Here is a 20,033-nt window from a genome sequence, read left to right as displayed (position 1 = left end):
TCCTCTTTGAACTTGTCATGCAACTGGCGGTTGTAAATTACATCATACAAATTTGCCATACAGAAAGGCATTATAATCATCACAAATACTCCTATTATATGCTTTGAGGAACACTAAACATAAAACGAAGACTAGTTTTAAGACAAAAATGTTTAACTGGTGTATTTTGGGCAAAAAATGCAGATTTTTGGGAATGCACTTATTAATAAACTCTAATTTTTCATTCAAACAGTATTCCCACTATATGTGCACATGACATTATCACATTGAATATGAACATCGGTATCATTAGAACGCCTCCATATACATGTATGCCATATTTGCATGATAGGTTAAAAGGAATTGTGGTACGTATTGTCGCAAAAACTTGATCACCGAAAAATTGAGAAATGGCTAAGGCATATCTAGTAATTACTGTTGTGGCCAAATCCCGAGATAATGGAACAGATAAATGTAATTTTCTCTTTTTCAGTACATGTATAGTATGCGTTTACTTAGATTATATTGATCTGTGTGATAATATTAGAATTAGTGGGAAAATGCTAAAACTAAGTTAAAAGACTATTACACAGGAAATTAAGATACCATAGACGTTTTATTTTTATGAGCAACTAATAAATCAAGTCTAATGTAACATACTGATTTATAAGACATACATGTACTTATTTACCGATTTTTTTCCCAAGTTGTTGATAATTTTAACTTGTGTAACAATCTACGAATTCTCTATTACATGTGCTAGTATGACATAATTATAAAGGTATACAGAAACAACCTCGCTGTCGAATAGACGTTCATATACATATGCATGTAACATGTTCACAAAAAAATTGATTTTACATTTTGAAAGCATACGTATAAAAGTATGACAATGTAAGTAGAACTCCAAATTATCATGATAAAATGTTTACTATTTCAAGACCTTTTTTGTAATTTACAATAGGTCTACCTATGATTATAGTAAAATAACTCTGATTTTGATTTTATATGACTTGATTTTAACAATTACAGAAGATTTCACACCACAGCAACATCCATTCTCCATGTAAATCGAAAAGGGTTCAGTTGCTTTAAAGCTCTTTCTTCGATCTAAACAACGTCAAGTATAAAATTAATGCAAACAAATGTAGTTTTTCTTAGTCAAATTAAGTAAAGAAACGGACAATACAAAGAGTCAATCTAATGAGTCTAACTTTCTAATGTAGATTTTATCAGGAGTATAGTATAGTATATAACAATTATTGTAGATAACCTATCAATCTGATAAGAACTGAGCTATGAAAAACTATTATAAATAAAGTATGACAAAATAATCTATGAAAAAATGCCCATAAAGTGTTTCAATCATACATGCATGTAATACAAAAATAAAAGGTTAGATTTTGTTATAGTTTGAATAGTGTAGTATCTCATAGAATTCTTCACACATTTTTAACTTCAGGGTAATAATCATCATTTGTAACATTTTTTTTTTATTAAACTTACACTAATACCACAAACAGACATTCTCTCCAAACATGCTTTCACATTTACTCTTATCACAATATTTATGTTGATGTATTTACATAATAAATTTAGAATGCTCCTCACAGACGGGAAAAAGTATATAGAATAAAGAAAACTTACACATTTTCGCTGTGCCTAGGCAGCTATTCTCAAGAGCTGTATAAACATGGCAAAAACGTTAGCTATTCTCAAGAGCTGTATAAACATGGCAAAAACGTTAAAATCGAATGCGTCAAGTTTTCTTCATTATAATCAAATATCACCCTTTCAGTATTTTACGCAATACCTGCCCAATTTGTTACATATCAGTGTCCTGCCTCCTTTAAAATCCCCTGATAATCAAACTCACAATGGCTTATTAATACTGACTCGTGGAAAAAACAGTCAAACATAAAATTATTTCTGGACTTCTTTCAATATGGTTTAACTTTAGTTTATTTAGTTCATTATATAATTTACATTACTAAATTGTTTTCCTCTGAACAAGGAATTTCTTTATTATCTTAAAAATAATTATTCTGCAAATCTTCAAAGTAGAAAAGTATTAGAAAAACTTATTTACTAATATTTATCAAACAAAGATTGTCAATTACAGCAAAATATAAATATATTAAAGATGCTCCGCCGCTGACAAATGGTACTTTTTCGCTATCAAAAGCAGGAGCAGCTGAATAAGTATTTTTCTTCAGCTACAAAAGTTCCTTACTTTACACCATTACCACCATTGAAAAGTTTGAACTTCTAATTTTACTTCAAGGTAAAAATATTGAAAATAATAAATTGCATCCCGAAAAAATTCACTGGCACTACTTCCTATATGGAATGAAGTATTGATTGTGCATGCACCAAAAGTAGAATAAAATATTACATATTACTTTTTGCGTTAATTAAACATATATATATACACAATTGAACTCCAATTATTGTTGAATTGATGAGTATCGTTTATTCCCTGTCAGCGGTAGAGCATCTTTAAAGATGCTCCACCGCTGACAAATGGAATTTTTCACTATCAAAAACAGGAAGAGTCGATTTAGTATTTTTCTTCAGTCACAAAAGATACTTACTTTACACCATTACCACCATTGAAAAGTTTGAGCTTCTTATTTTACTTCAAGTTAAAAATATGAAAAATAATGAATTGCATCCCGAAAACATTCTGTGGCACTATATCCTATATGGAAGGAAGTACTGATTGCGCATGCACCAAAGGCAAAATAAGTTATTTTATATTATTTTATTTGTGCTAATTAGGCATATATATACAAGAATAAACGCCAATTATTGTTCAAATGATGAATATCATTTATGCTCTGTCAGCGGTGGAGCATCTTTAAAGAAAAACAGATCATATTGTAAACATTTTTTTCTGAAACCTTTAATTATAGCAGTTTGAAGAAGAGAAAAAAACACAGTACATATTTGGTATATTGGGATATCTATGATTTTTGAGAAAGTATAAAGAAACTTTGTTTCATGAGGATAAAGCACTGAACAATAACAAAAGTCCCATGGGGCGTTAATGGTCATCTGACTATTGTCACAACACACTATAATCAAATATTACATAACTTTGGACAAATACAAAAGAATCAAATAGATTCAAAATGTTCATCTTTCCTTCACCTTACAATTAAAGCATTGCATATTCCAAATTCTCTGCTATGTTTGACAACTAAGATCTTGAATGATGGTCAAGGTCATTTATTTCATCAACTTAGAAGCCTTTCATCCAAGCATGTTACAGGCATAATATCAGGTCTCTTTCCCTTTGAATTATTTAAAGTAAATAAGTTGTTCAAGATTTCAACCTTTTTGATCATGTGACTTTGAAAGATGGTCAAGGTCATTCCTTTAAACAAACTTGATATCCCTTCATCCAAACATGTCACAGGCCCAATATTAAGTCTCTTGACCTCTAAGTTATTGAAAAGACTAGCATTTTTGAACTGTGTGACCTTGAATGAAGATCACTACAATTCTTTTGAACAAAATTGGTAGCCCTTAATCCTGGCATGCGCTACATGGCTAATACAAATACCCTGGGAACTTTTTGGTTCTTTTACGGACGGTGCATGATGACAGACGAAACACAATGACTTTAATGGTTAGGATGACCTAAAAAGAAAACATTATAGGTGGCATGAAAACTGAGTCAATGAGAAAATGCTAACCAACCAATATGAAAGAAATAATCTGATAAATATGAGAGGAGACATATGGGTATGAGAATCTAAGGGAAGGTAGCACTCAAACAGCACACTCAGAATCACTAAATGTAGACCCGTTTATCATAACTCCTCCTTTTCTGATTTCTGTTCAGTATCTCCTTGTTGATTTGTCATTGATACATATTCCTCCTCATCGTCAGGCACCTCCAGAGGACTTGTATCACCGTTCTCGTCCTCACTCTCCTCACCATCACTCTCATCACTGTCACTCTCATTCTCCATGGCAGCTATTTCTTCTGCAGTCATTTCAGATGAAGGCATAGCAATCTGAAGATCTCCCTCTGAACACAGTTCTATAAAACATAACACATATTTTTGGTTCAATTTTAGTGTAATCATGAAACAAAGGGACCTGAATCGTTCACCAACAGTTAGTAACACCAAGACATATATTATAGATGAGTAAAAGGTTCTGATGATAATTTCCTTCAGGATTTTGAAAATTGCTATAACGTCTTTTAAAAAATACCTCCAACTTAATGAGAAATGATAACAGGACACATCGGAATGAAACAGGACACAATGCGATATGAAAGGATGAGACAAGACAATATTGGTGACTTCTGTATGCAATATTAATACAATACACTTCGCTAATTGCTGAGACCACTAAATTTTATTGTTTACTTAGTAATGAACTTTCATCTTGTAAACATAATGTGCTCTTGTAAACATGGTGTGTTCAAGACATTTCTGAAAACCTTGCGATTCTTCAGAAGACGTTTTTGTGAATATTGTATTATTTGATGATAAGTCTTCCATGCCATTCTACAGAAACTTAAAATATTTTTACTAAATGAGTTTAACTCCCAAATTTGTTAAGATTTTCCTCACCTGCTAACTCCCTACATATTTTCTCTTCTGTTTCAGTCTGTTCAGTATACTGTTTAAAGGCAGCCATCATCTTATCTTCATGGTCTTCTAGAATCGTATCGCACTGTAAACCAAAGATAAAAAAAATAAACAAATAATCAAAATATTTGTTTATAAAAAAAAAAAACAATAAATAAGGTTTACTTTTAAATGCTAAACGTCTTTTGCTAAATTTACATTTCAAAACTTCTGGACAATTTACATTTAAGTATACTATATTTTGATAACTATAAGACTAGAAATTTTTAAGACAAAATAAGACAAACATATATCTTATTACACTATTTTGAACAGAAAAACAGAAAAAAGAGAAGGCAGAGAAGTTATATATTTATGGTGGTCTTTCAGGGGTAATGACTCTGCACTGTCTCCTTATTTAAAGAAAAAGAAAAATATCCAGAAATAAATTTTTGTTAAAAATACTCCATTGCCAACAAATGGTATTTTATCTCTATCAAAAACAGGAGCAGTCAAATTAATCTTTTTCTTCAGTTACAAATTAAAGTTACATTCTTCACACCATATTACTGCCATTAAAAAGTTTGAGCTGCTTATCTTAGTTGAAGTTAAAAATATGAAAAATATTTAATTGTGTCCCACAAAAATCCATGGCACTATGCAATATATAGAATTTAGTACTGATTGTGCATGCACCAAAAGCAAAATAAATTATTTCATATACATTTTTGTGTTAATTACACACATATATATATACACAATTAAACATCAGTTATTGTTCAAATGATGGGTATTGTTATAATGCTCTGTCAGCGGTGGAGAATCTTTAAGAATATTAATTTTAAAATGAAAACAATTCACTTACGGCAAACCGGATGAGTTTCTGTTTCTCACTGCTTATAGATATATTTTTCAGTGATATAGGTTTCCCATTCCTTGAGGCAGTCCTAACCACGCTAGTTTTTCCGGCACTGTTTTTAGTTTCTGAATAATCTTTAAATTTTTCACACATGCCTTCCAATAGTTCTGTAAGATGTACCTCAGATCTAGCTAAAGGAACCTTTAATGAGACATCAATTATTACAAACATGTTATTTACATATCTGCATACATGTATTAAACAGTTTAACAGCATTTCACCATGTCGCTCAATGTTACAACTGAAATATATATATCCGTTTTCAAAAAAGTGCTCATTCAGTTCCTATTACACAGATTTGATTCATTCATTCATTAGAAATAATTTAGAAAATGTAATCATTATATAATTGTCATTAACATGTCTCCGACAAAATTTTAATGAATCAGATATAATATTATATGATTGTCAAATTATATTACTGTGCAATCAAAATGATGAATACATGTATATATATACAATTGTACATACATATGTTCTATACAGTCCTAAATTACATAGAAATATCACATCTACTCCTAAGAAGCTTAATTAACTCTATTGGCATGTGGCCAGGTTAGATAATTGTATTGAATGCAAAATTAATCTCACAAACCTGTTTTGTTAACTGATTTCCTTTCCCATCAATTCGAAAACTTCCAACCTGCACTAATTTCTTTGGATCAACTTGTCCAATACTATAACTGACTTCATCAACCAAGGCTCTGCATACTGGGGATAAAAACAATCAATCATGTTATTATTATAAGGATTACAATTTTGTATATATATATATATATATATATATTATTAAATCGATCCCTAGCTCACTGATTGTTAAATGCCTGATTTCACATTTCAAAAGGACTTAAAAAGTTAAAAAGTATGCAATTAAACTGACATATAATAAGATAATTTTGGCTTATTTGGCGTTTGCATGAAAGCGCCAAATTAAACGCACTAAAATTTGGCTATGTTTTATTTGTTTTGTCGGTAACTATTTTTACATCTATACATATCATTTCTTAGGTATGTGAACATGTATTTGCAGGTAAATTACTCTATCACGTTACATAAACATTCATTACAGGTATCTGCTGTCAACCAAAGAAAAACTATTCATCACTTTCATTGAAGACCAATATCTCAGAGGGTTGTCTTTATATCGATAAGGTTTTAAAACTGATCATGTCAGTTTTCAATGTTGCAGGATCTATGTGTATAGACAAAATACATCTTCACGCTTTTCTTTTGATCAAATCAAGTTATGCACCAAAATTTTATAAGGTATAGGGATACACCAAATTTTAAAGCACCAAAATTTAACCCCCCTATTTTGTTTAAAAAAATGCCAAATTTTCCCTATGCCAAAATATCTCAATTTAGGATAATGGATCCACGAATAAGATTGCTCACATCAGATAATTGGGCTATCAAAAGTGATTTGTATATTATACATAACTTGTTTCACAATCAATGTAAAGTAAATAAGGTTTATACTTATATTATATTTAAACCTGTTAAATGTATACTGTACAAAAGAGTAATATTGAATTTTCTATATATTTTTTTTAATAATTTCAGTATTCAAGGTGAGCAATGATATGAATAATCATTCATTAGCTATCTTATCCTGATCCAATAATATAAGATGTTGGACCTCTGACTATTCTGTATCTGTATTACAGTTATCTGCCCTTGCAGGTATAGAACCTGTACTGACTGTGACGTCATGTTTATACAAGCACAAAGTCATAATTTTCAGAGAAAATGATGTGAATTTCGCTCACAAAATAAAGACATCACAATGGATACTGTAACCTGCAAGGGAGGTAACTCTTTAATATTCAAAGACTCAGGCAAATTCTTTTACATAACCAATAAGCAAAATATAGCATAAATGTATTGTTCTACATTTCTTATGAAACATATAACGTAAAACATTGACAAATTCCACAACATTGTTAAGTATTTTAATTAATATCGTTGAAATATCAAATCGTTGATCAATACGATTAAGCAGGTACAATATTAACTCTGTACCCATACCCGAGCCAAAGTCACGCACGTTAAACAAATGAACTACATAACCACTGAGAAGGTGATAAAATGATTTTTAGGCAAGACAATTCACCTAATAAGGTAAACACACTACTGTCAGAGCGATTTGAGCAGTTCTAGCCAAAAGTTGCATTACTTTACGAGCAAGGGACAGGGTTCGGCATACAAGAAGTTCGACCACAGTGTGTAATGGCGGACAGCGAGCAAGTTTGAATATTTCACACACGTGTCACCACCATAGGCGTTTCAGGCATATCACAGTAAAACTGACTGATGTAATTTCCATTAGAAGTTGTTTTATCTGATATATATACAAATTTTAATGTTCTCTTATAGAATGAATTGTCCCTTTAATATTCAAAGACAGAATACAATCCCATGCAAGCTTCCCTGTGATATCCAAACTGATACATGCATGATCCTATAACAGACTTAAAACTTACCAACATGCACATGATGTTCTATGTACTAATTGCAATAATGATCCAAGCAGGTACATTGCATTTGTATCGGGAAATGAAATTGAAGTATTATATGCACACAAGAGAATAACTCTTGAAATCTAAAAGGACTATGTATGGTATGGGCCTTTTTTGGCCCCGAAATCAATCAAGTTTACTTCACTATATTATATTTCAACTATTCGGCTGTTTTCTAATAGTTGTAGTTGCTATGGTAACTATCTGTAAATATGCATAAATAATGAAAATGTGGAAATTTTGACAATTTTCGCCATTTTTTGCTAAGTTTTTTATCTAGAAATAATAGAGTCCATCCTTCAACAAACTTTATAAGTGCGAAGCACTACTAAGGTAACACATATACGAAAATATAACAAAAAAACAATCTTTTCAAATTCAATCCAACACTGACAGCTTCAGTTTGCGGCCGCCATTGTTTTACCCACTGTAAAAAATCCCATCAGCGTGATGCGATGCTTTGAAGTCATCTCATTATATAATCAAACGGTTCAAACACTTTAATGATCCGACGAACATACTAATCTTCATCTGGCAGAAGTTTATGATCAGTGCTATTTGCTCTTTATTTGCAAGCGTTCAAGTGATAGACCACTTTCAATATAATCAGCTAACCAAAAACGGAATATCTGTTACGGAAATTAAATGTGGATTTCATCTCAAATGGGGATTTGGAGACAAGGACAGTGAATATATGAATAAAAAATAAACAGAAAATTCGGTCTGCTCCGTTATTTCCATAAATTGAACTTTTTAACATTGTATAATTAATGGTTTACTGAAACATATGGCTGCGCCCTTTAAGGCCTTGCCATCAGTGATATTATTTTGCCTAAAGATGTGTCTGAGGTTACTACATATTCTGAATAAATGTTAAGTTTATTTCTTAATAATCCTTTAAAAAAATATCAATTTGGGGGTCCAAAAGGGCCCAAACCACACTTTGTCTCATCATCAATGTATAGCATTTTTTTAACCATTTACCAGCACAGTACAGTTCTTTATCCTTCTTTGCTTCAGTCAGCATGATCATCAGAGGGATGAAGAAGGTCCAAGAAATATGTAGATCCATTTTCTCTGCAGTTACAGTCTAAATAAGTCTACTGTAAAAGAAAAAGAAATAGGCCTATAACATTATTACAGGGGTTTATAAATAACTGTGTTGCATTTAAAGTAATAGGCAGATGCTGTCATGTGCGATATACTGGAGATAACTCTTACTTCTCTGTCAACAACCACTCGCATGAAAACTAAATTGGGAGATGTCAAGCTTGATGGATATAACGGAACATCTATAATAAACGAATAAAAATAAGATGACATAACTATTAATTTACATTATTAATAAAAAAAAGAAAATATCTCGAAACTGTACATATAGGCTATATAACAAATAGAGCCGATGACTGATGTGGTAAATTCTGATTGGCCAAAACTTGGACGAAAGTACTACGAACGTTTAGAATTGTTTTAAAAGATTATCATTAAAAAATGTAATTTACATTTAAATTAAAATATTGTAAGAAATGTATACGCTATATGTTGCCTACCTTAGATATGGAAGTTTGACTGGAAATAATGCAGAAATAGAATTTCGTATTGGCGATGTGTCTGTAGGGTGTTGCAAAGCAAAAGTTGAAAATGTGTCGCTTATGATTTCAAAAAATAGATATTTTATCGTATGTTGTAAAATAATATGTATGTCTTTTTTGGTACCGTTGTTAAAAAAAAGTAATCAACTTAGTGAGCTATTTTCTAATTTGCTGAAAGAACTAATAAACTGTCAACTTCCCCCTTTTTAATAAACGGATTTTTATGTGCGTAAGCGACACAGTGGAAACATGAGGACGAAAGGTATTTAAAATGATCATGACCTGCTGTTTACTGACCAAAATATGTTCTTTCGTAGAAAAAGAGATTGCTGAAGGTCATAGTCATGACTGGTGATTGAAAACGCACCGTTTTCATTTAATAGATGTGGATGACATTTTAATTCTTGTCATCAAGTTCACACAACAGTGCCCAATCACAGGCGTCTGCTTCTGGTTTGATAAAAATATAATAACCTATATAGCTACCCCTACTAGGGTTAGGACATTTTATTTTTCCAAAACCAAATGCAGACGCCTTTGGTCCAATCGAGCCTCTGATTTTACAGTTGTAACGTTTTGCAGGATAGTCCTGAATTTGAGTAACAGTCCTGTATTTGAGGGATAATTTTGTTACGCAAGTGCAGGATTCTGTGAAAGGAAAACTGATAAAGTTGTTTTAAACATTTTTATCAAAAAAGAGCGTCATAATTTTTACATGGCAACATCACTATTATGTAACTTTCCATGTATCATTACTCAAATGGAAATAAATTTCATAATCTAAATGTTTGTAAATGTCACAAACAAAATCACCTCAATTGCTTACTATTGGGCTAAAATAGAACACATGTAAAAGTCAATCAACCATGACATTTGCACTTAATTTCCCTGATGGCTATACATTGTAGTCTATAGAACAAATATACGTACCCGGCCTACTAAGTTTATACCTTTCGGCCGGGTACGAATTGGTCCCTATGTGTCGTAGTGGAGCATTGACTCCTATACTTTTTTGTAGGTTTCCAATTATTTTATTTGTATACAGGCATTTACATATTATTTTTGTCCAAAACAAACATAACTACATTATGTACCATTCTTAATATCTACCGTACCACTCACAAGACGTCAAATTCACAATTTGTGGACTTACCATATACATTGATTTCAGAAAAACCTTCATATGTATTGTGTAAAAAAATAATGCCTTGATGAGAATTTTATATTTTATGTGGTTCAGTTTTATTTCCTAGTAGGTAAGCGATATCAAACAAGTACGATAAAATGCAAACAAACGTTTTATAATGGTTTGCATAATCATTACTTTGCTCCATTAGCAGTAATAGGCACCAATTGTAGCTCTAAAGACGACACCAGTATCTGTCTTAAAGTCTTTTGAGCTACAACATTGCAGCTATGTAGTGGAGAACAACTAAATTGCCACTTTATTATTAAGTGAGATAATAGAATTCAATAGTTCATGCACAAAAAACATAAAGTCTTCAATCAGTTATATGCATATATGGCTATCTGAAAATTATTTTGCCCTTTTTTATACAGTTTTTTAAAACAACTTTATCCATTTTCATTTCACAGAATCCTGCAATTACGTAACAAAATTATCCCTTAGATACAGGATTGTTACTCAAATGCAGGACTATCCTGCATATACGGGAGTGTCCCCAACCTGTTGAGTGTAAGCTAACCTTTACACCTAGTGCACTTGTAGTGCATTAGTAGTGCACAGCATTTAAACTACAGGTAAACTAGTAGTGCACTACACCCAGATAGGTAATCGACACCAAAAACCCCATACAGGTAATGGGCAGTACCCAGGGCTACATATGTATGTACCTTTGATTCTCACCTGTGGTCTTTGGTAGTCTAGAATCAGGCTGCTCTTATATTGCAGACTCTAAAATTTATGAAATTAATAATTATCTAGAGAAATTATATAGTCAAGGACTTATAAGTATAAATTGCATATGTCCTTGAGAAAGTTAGCAAAATAAATTAAATCAATTATATAAATAAGTCATATTTTCAAACTTTTCTTTTTGTTCATAAAGTTTAATAATAAATAGTCTTGATATCATTAATTTAGCTTTAAATAGTTAATGCATTTTTTTAGAAAAATGTTTAATACAACAATATTCATTTAAATCCAGTCTTAACAATTTTAATTTGATACATATATATTTGATAAACAACATCTGCAAACTTTGTTTGATACTAACTTTTCTATTGTAAACTTGAACAATATTGCAGTTTTAAAATTTGGTTGTATATAACTAAAACAAATTAATCCTATAAAAAATTTTTTCTCCCATTTTCAGTATTTGCGAAGATTAAATTAATATACAATCCGGGTCTAGGTCAAGTATTTACCACACTTGAAACATGGTTTGGTCCATCATCGATATTCCAGGGGTTTCGATCACTTACCATCTCTACACCCCTGGACTATCTCAAGTAAAACTGGAGGCAACAGAACAGAACTGGTAAATAAGTCATTTGATGTACATCAATAGAGTCGTATAACAGTACACTGTGGTTGACTCTGTGGCTTTGAAGTTGGACGTCGCTCTCTCTGTAGTCTTCAAAAGGAAATCTTTGCTGGTCTGTGATTGGTCAAATATTTTCCGCTGAACTGCCTTCAATTTCACTATGAGATAGTCCAGGGGTGTAGAGATCGTAAGTGATAGGAACCCCTGGAGTATCAAGGATGGGTTTGGTCAGGCACCAAGTCTTTTGAATTAATAGAAAATGGTAGACGCCAGATTATGTGATAAGGGCAGGGATCTTCGAACACTGGTCATATGCTCTACCAAGCGACGTACAAAAATGTACCTGGTTGCAGGTAATCCACCTGATCGAGACCTTCTACATCTTATGTCTCCAAAGCTTCAAAGAATTTTAAAATATATATTGTAAGATTATTTTTGTTTCAGTTGGAAGGTTATTGTTATCCTGCAGAGGTTTTGTGAATAATGGCGCTAAATACTGCACAACATTGGAGGTCAAACCAGAGGGAGAAGTTTCAAAGTTCCACTATTCCAGGAGAAAGTTCAAACTTGTACGCCCTGTTGATTGTACACCTCTGAGAGATTTCCCCAGAGATCGTATACCTATACCATCATATGTTGAGAACCCCACAGTCGGCAAGAAAGAGAAACTTGAGCTAAAAAATGAAGAACAAATTGTAAAAATGAGAAACTCCTGTAAACTTGCAAGAACAATTCTCGATGCAACTGCTGAACAAATACAGGTACATCATGTACACTTTTTCATGTGTAACATACCCACGATAGTGATGATATATTTCATTTGTCATATCATAAATATTGTTTGAAATATACATCTGTGTCCTTTTTACAGTAAATAAAAAGAATGTACACTTGTTTCTAGTTACTTTTGGTGTTTTTAACATTCAAATTACTAATTGAAACATTGAATTATTTTGCACAGGTTGGAGTGACTACAGATGAACTGGATGAATTTGCGCATGAGATGTGTATTGAAAATAACTGTTACCCATCTCCTCTGTTCTACAACGTTTATTATAAATCTATATGTACATCGGTAAACAATGTAATGATTCACGGGATTCCTGACCTTCGACCTCTGTCGGATGGAGACATTATCAACGTTGATATAACAGTAAGTATTTTCTCAACGAAAACAAATTTTCAAAAAAAAAAAAGAAGAAAATGCCTTTTAAAATTATTCAAATTTCCTTCCATCACACTTCTGATAAGAGAATATAATTATATAGTCAGAATATTGGACTGTATACCATTACTAAGGTACCAGATGTAGACTGTATAAATCACTTTAGGTACTAGGTTTGGACTGTATACCATTACTTGTACCAGGTATGGACTGTATACTATTACTTGTACCAGGCATGGACTGTATACCATTATTTAGGTACCAGGTAAGGACTTTATACCATTACTAAATGTGTTTATCATTTGATGTTTGGTCTCTTCAATATATCCTTTAATTGTCTTACTCTGGGATCGGTAGCATGGAATTCAGCAGGTCTTAAGAATAATGTACAGTAGTCCCGTAATAATCCAGATATTGACAGCCTGGACAACTTGGTTTGGACAGAGATATGGAGGATTAGATATAATCATTCATACGCTAAGGAGGCAGAACTCGGAAATGTGGAAAATTTACAATCCAGAAGGTTTGGGCAGTAGACAAAATACTAGTGTTTAGGTTATCAGGGGTACTCTTCTTGTATATAACTTCAACCATTTACATTAGAAATTAGAAATAGATTTGTGTTATAATAATTAAATATGGGGTTATACATATTGGGTGAAGAAATAAAAGCATCAAAAGTAATTATATACTCTAACTGTCATCTAATTAAAAGTTAAAAGATCAAATATTGATTTTTTCCAGATATATTTGGATGGTTACCATGGTGATGTATCAGAAACCTATCTTGTTGGAAACGTAGATGAGGATGGTAAACATTTAGTTGATGTGGCAAGACAATGTCGAGATGCTGGAATTAGTGTGTGTGGACCAGGACAGCCAATGAGTGCCATTGGAGATGCAATAAGGTGAGTCAAGTCCTGGGCAATGAGCAGTTACTATAAATATCAGACGACAATCTATTGCAAGCCCTGCTGAGGGATCATGGTGACTGAGTGTTTAAAAATATCAAAATTGTTTCAGCAAACGCTTTACTGAAAATAGTTCTGGTTACCTGGTAGAAGAAAATCAGAAATTGAGTTTTGCGTTATCTATTTTGAGTTTCATCATATTCGTGGAATAACCAAACTAATTATATATTTGTTCTGTATTATATAAGGCTGAGCAGTGTGACCACATTATTTTAATTTTACATCATTTTGTATTAAAGCGAGGTTGCTGCGTCAGAAGGGTTTTCAGTTGTACCACAGATTTTAGGGCATGGAATCGGCACATACTTCCATGGTCCACCAGACGTTATTCATCATGTTGGTAGGTATTAATGTCAATACAACTAAGTATAACTTACCAGGTTACTGTCACTACAACATATAACTTACCAGGGTACTGTCACTACAACAAATAACTTACCAGGGTACTGTCACTACACATATAACTTACCAGGGTACTGTCACTACACATAAAACTTACCAGGGTACTGTCACTACAACATATAACTTACCAGGGTAACTGTCACTACAACACATAACTTACCAGGGTACTGTCACTACAACATATAACTTACCAGGTACGTCACTACACACAGGGTACTGTCACTACACATATAACTTACCAGGGTACTGTCACTACACATATAACTTACCAGGGTACTGTCACTACACATATAACTTACCAGGGTACTGTCACTACAACATATAACTTACCAGGGTACTGTCACTACAACATATAACTTACCAGGGTACTGTCACTACACATATAACTTACCAGGGTACTGTCACTACAACATATAACTTACCAGGGTACTGTCACTACAACATATAACTTACCAGGGTACTGTCACTACACTTACCAGGGTACTGTCACTACACATATAACTACCAGGGTACTGTCACTACAACATATAACTTACCAGGGTACTGTCACTACACATATAACTTACCAGGGTACTGTCACTACACATATAACTTACCAGGGTACTGTCACTACAACATATAACTTACCAGGGTACTGTCACTACACATATAACTTACCAGGGTACTGTCACTACAACATATAACTTACCAGGGTACTGTCACTACACATATAACTTACCAGGGTACTGTCACTACAACATATAACTTACCAGGGTACTGTCACTACAACATATAACTTACCAGGGTACTGTCACTACAACATATAACTTACCAGGGTACTGTCACTACAACATATAACTTACCAGGGTACTGTCACTACAACATATAACTTACCAGGGTACTGTCACTACACATATAACTTACCAGGGTACTGTCACTACAACATATAACTTACCAGGGTACTGTCACTACAACATATAACTTACCAGGGTACTGTCACTACACATATACTTACCAGGGTACTGTCACTACAACATATAACTTACCAGGGTACTGTCACTACAACATATAACTTACCAGGGTACTGTCACTACAACATATAACTTACCAGGGTACTGTCACTACACATATAACTTACAGGGTACTGTCACTACACACATATAACTTACCAGGGTACTGTCACTACAACATATAACTTACCAGGGTACTGTCACTACAACATATAACTTACCAGGGTACTGTCACTACAACATATAACTTACCAGGGTACTGTCACTACAACATATAACTTACCAGGGTACTGTCACTACACATATAACTTACCAGGGTACTGTCACTACAACATATAACTTACCAGGGTACTGTCACTACACATATAACTTACCAGGGTACTGTCACTACACATATAACTTACCAGGGTACTGTCACTACAACATATAACTTACCAGGGTACTGTCACTACAACATATAACTTACCAGGGTACTGTCACTACACATATAACTTACCAGGGTACTGTCACTACAACATATAACTTACCAGGGTACTGTCACTACTACTAACATATAACTTACCAGGGTACTGTCACTACACATATAACTTACCAGGGTACTGTCACTACACAATATAACTTACCAGGGTACTGTCACTACACATATAACTTACCAGGGTACTGTCACTACAACATATAACTTACCAGGGTACTGTCACTACACATATAACTTACCAGGGTACTGTCACTACACATATAACTTACCAGGGTACTGTCACTACAACATATAACTTACCAGGGTACTGTCACTACACACATATAACTTACCAGGGTACTGTCACTACAACATATAACTTACCAGGGTACTGTCACTACACATATAACTTACCAGGGTACTGTCACTACACATATAACTTACCAGGGTACTGTCACTACACACACATATAACTTACCAGGGTACTGTCACTACAACATATAACTTACCAGGGTACTGTCACTACAACATATAACTTACCAGGGTACTGTCACTACAACATATAACTTACCAGGGTACTGTCACTACAACATATAACTTACCAGGGTACTGTAACACTACACACTACAATATAACTTACCAGGGTACTGTCACTACAACATATAACTTACCAGGGTACTGTCACTACACATATACACAGGTACTGTCACTACACTTACCCAGGGTACTGTCACTACAACATATAACTTACCAGGGTACTGTCACTACAACATATAACTTACCAGGGTACTGTCACTACAACATATAACTACCAGGGTAAGGTCACTACACATATAACTTACCAGGGTACTATCACTACACATATAACTTACCAGGGTACTGTCACTACACATATAACTTACCAGGGTGCTGTCACTACACATATAACTTACCAGGGTACTGTCACTACACATATAACTTACCAAAGTTCATTTGAAAAACAATATATTATATTAACTATGCAGTCTTTTTGAGAAATACAAGTATTGTTTTTAGAACATAAATAGTTATTCCCTTAGATAACCAATCAAAATGTACATGCATGCTTACTTACATAAAATCTAATTGATACAAAAATGACTAGAATTAATTCAAGAGACAGAAACAGAAATTAAAAATGTTCTTTTGATTATGATTTCTCAGCACACGAACCAGATGAAGAAGTCTTAATGCAACCTGGGATGACTTTTACAATAGGTAAGATTACAGTATATTGTTAGATCTATACATTACAACTTGGGATGACTTTTACAATAGGAAAGAAAAAAGTGTATTGTTAGATCTATACATTACAACTTGGGATGACTTTTACAATAGGAAAGAAAAAAGTGTATTGTTAGATCTATACATTACAACCTGGGATGACTTTTACAATAGGTAAGAAAAAAGTGTATTGTTAGATCTATACATTACAACTTGGGATGACTTTTACAATAGGTAAGAAAAAAGTGTATTGTTAGATCTATACATTACAACTTGGGATGACTTTTACAATAGGTAAGAAAAAAGTGTATTGTTAGATCTATACATTACAACCTGGGATGACTTTTACAATAGGAAAGAAAAAAGTGTATTGTTAGATCTATACATTACAACTTGGGATGACTTTTACAATAGGTAAGAAAAAAGTGTATTGTTAGATCTATACATTACAACTTGGGATGACTTTCACAATAGGTAAGAAAAAAGTGTATTGTGTTAGATCTATACATTACAACATGGGATGACTTTCACAATAGGTAGATTGCATTGTAAAATAGTGTTAGATTTATACATTACAACAATGGGATGACTCTTGCTTACTTAAGAAAACAATTAAAGGTTGTAGATGAGTATTACTCATAAGACTGTTTTTTACATAGTTTTTGATCATTTTAAAACCCAATAGTTTTACCTATAGTGACTACTTTATATCCTTTCATTGCAGAGCCACTTGTGTGCGAGGGAGAAACAGCCTTCACTGTGTTAAAAGATGGCTGGACGTGTATTTCTAAAGATGGTGGTCGCTCAGCCCAATTTGAACATACAATTCTTATAACTGATGAAGGAGCCGAGATTCTCACTAGCTAACACAGGCAAAATGGATTATGTTTTTGTTTTCATTAAATTGTATTTTATTTCTAAGAAGAAATTAATTTGTTTTTGTTTGTTTTTTAACCCTGTAAATGTAAATCGTTGACACAAATATAGCTACATTTTTGTAAGAGAAATTGTCTTGATATTCTATCCACAAAGATAATATTGTATAAAGAAAAAAAACTTTGAAGAACACACTCTGGAAAGTAGTGTATTTATAAGAAGCATGTATTATGACATTTAAACAAGAGGCCCATGGGCCTAAACGGTCATGTGACTATTGACACAATACAGCACAGTTAAAGTATTTAGTTGGGAAATACAAATTTGCATCAATAAAAAGGGTATCATAAAGACTGACAATTTTCACCTTATCTTCAACCAACATTCAAAGTATTGTATACTACAAACTCTACTGACAGTAGGTGTTAGTTTCTTCTATATTTGACAGCTTTGAACTTAAACGAAGGACAAGGTCAGACTTTATGTCCCAGACTCAATATCAGGTCTCTCTACGCTTCTTAGTTATTCACAAGAAGTCATTAAAAGATTTTATTCTATATGACTCCTGTGACCTTCAATTGCAGTCAAGGTCATTCCCTTGAACAAACTTGGAAGGATGAGCGACCCATCGGATACATCTTGGAAACGACAACGGAACGGAATATGGACATGAGACCAATCAACAGAAGAAGGGGGAGCATATGTACTTGCGGAAATACCTGCAAGAACGAAAAAGGTATAGGATATAACATATAAGATCCACCGCACAAAGATGGTCTGCGCTACTATTCTCAACCTGGCGCAACACGCAGAGCAATCTGGTGAGGTGGAGGAGGAGGAGAAGGTTCCGGGAAACAACCACAGTAACCACAGTCTCCATGTAGAGGGGGGAGAGAAGAAAGGCTGGGAGGTAGACTCTCAGAGGGAATTGGCGGAGGATCAGATAAAGCAAGGGGAGGAGAGAAGAAAACGTGTAAAATGGCCTCGGAGTTTCAACAAGGCAGTTTGATGAGGACGTCGGCAACATCCTTGGGCCAATGTTAGCTGAAAATATTGATAAGAAGGTTAAAGGAATGGCCATATGCATATACAGTATGGGAATAGAGAGATGTGGAACTGAGGAAACGGAAAGAAGAGGTGGAAACAACCGGAAAAATAGAAGAGAGAAGGAAATTGGTAACATCAGAAGGGAACTGAGAGCACTGAAGAAACAATACAGGGAAGTATCAGACGTCCAGAAACAACCTATCATCGAACTGACGCATGGCCTCGGGGAAAGACCCAAGACACTGAGAAGAGCAGAAACCAATAGAAGGAATCGGAAAGAGAGAAGCAGGAATAGAGAAAGTTTTGAGACAAACCCATTCCAGTTCGTGAAGAAGCTCTTCGGGAGCAAGCTTCTTCACGAAGTTGGTAAGCTCCAAGGAGGAAGTGGAGGAGCACCTAAAGAAGACCCACAGTGATCCTAAGAGAGCTGAAGATCTGCCAGAGAACAACAAGATAAGGGAGGTCGAAGAGCCAACAGAGGCATTTGACGAAAGCGAGCCGAAGCTTTCTGAGGTTCGTGAAATTATCAAGAAGCCACGAGCAGGATCAGCACCTGGAAGGTTTGGAGGAGAGGGCGTTTGGCGGACAGCTGGAACAGAGCAGAGGGGTGCTTCATACCCAAGGAAGATAACGCCAAAGACATCAGCCAGTTCAGAACCATATCTTTACTGAATGTGGAGGGAAAGGTAATGCTAGCCATCTTAGCGAGGCAATTGACGAAGTACATGCTGGGCAACAAATACATAGACATTGCAGGGAAGAAGGGAGGCATTCCTGACGTA

The 20,033-nt window shown here is 33.8% G+C and overlaps 2 protein-coding genes across 3 annotated transcripts; one reads left to right on the top strand and one right to left on the bottom strand.

Moving 5' to 3' along the window:
- Positions 1–576: 576 nt before the first annotated feature.
- Positions 577–9,672, bottom strand: LOC138333675 (protein canopy homolog 2-like). Of its 2 annotated transcripts, XR_011210020.1 has the most exons (7): positions 9,557–9,672; positions 8,991–9,109; positions 6,083–6,198; positions 5,434–5,628; positions 4,572–4,674; positions 3,423–4,030; positions 577–3,275 (listed from the first exon to the last, which is right to left on the bottom strand). XR_011210020.1 is itself a non-coding variant. In XM_069282204.1 (6 exons), exons 2-6 carry the CDS (start codon positions 9,076–9,078, stop codon positions 3,798–3,800), a joined length of 735 nt encoding a protein of 244 aa, XP_069138305.1. In that variant the 5' UTR covers positions 9,079–9,109; positions 9,557–9,672; the 3' UTR covers positions 577–3,797. The 2 variants fall into 2 exon arrangements, 1 of the variants encoding a protein (XP_069138305.1); XM_069282204.1 differs by having other exon boundaries at positions 577–4,030.
- A 65-nt stretch (positions 9,673–9,737) lies between these two features.
- LOC138333676 (methionine aminopeptidase 1D, mitochondrial-like) lies at positions 9,738–18,256 on the top strand. Its single transcript, XM_069282205.1, has 7 exons — positions 9,738–9,860; positions 12,550–12,866; positions 13,067–13,258; positions 14,015–14,178; positions 14,481–14,581; positions 17,269–17,322; positions 18,053–18,256. The coding sequence occupies exons 1-7, from the start codon at positions 9,848–9,850 to the stop codon at positions 18,193–18,195; spliced, it is 984 nt and encodes a 327-aa protein (XP_069138306.1). The 5' UTR covers positions 9,738–9,847; the 3' UTR covers positions 18,196–18,256.
- Positions 18,257–20,033: the final 1,777 nt, after the last annotated feature.

The sequence above is a fragment of the Argopecten irradians genome, chromosome 10 (genome assembly GCF_041381155.1).
Source record: "Argopecten irradians isolate NY chromosome 10, Ai_NY, whole genome shotgun sequence".
Taxonomy (NCBI): Eukaryota; Metazoa; Mollusca; class Bivalvia; order Pectinida; family Pectinidae; genus Argopecten; species Argopecten irradians.
Note: the sequence above shows the minus strand (reverse complement) of the source record. Positions and strands in the feature narration are given on the sequence as shown.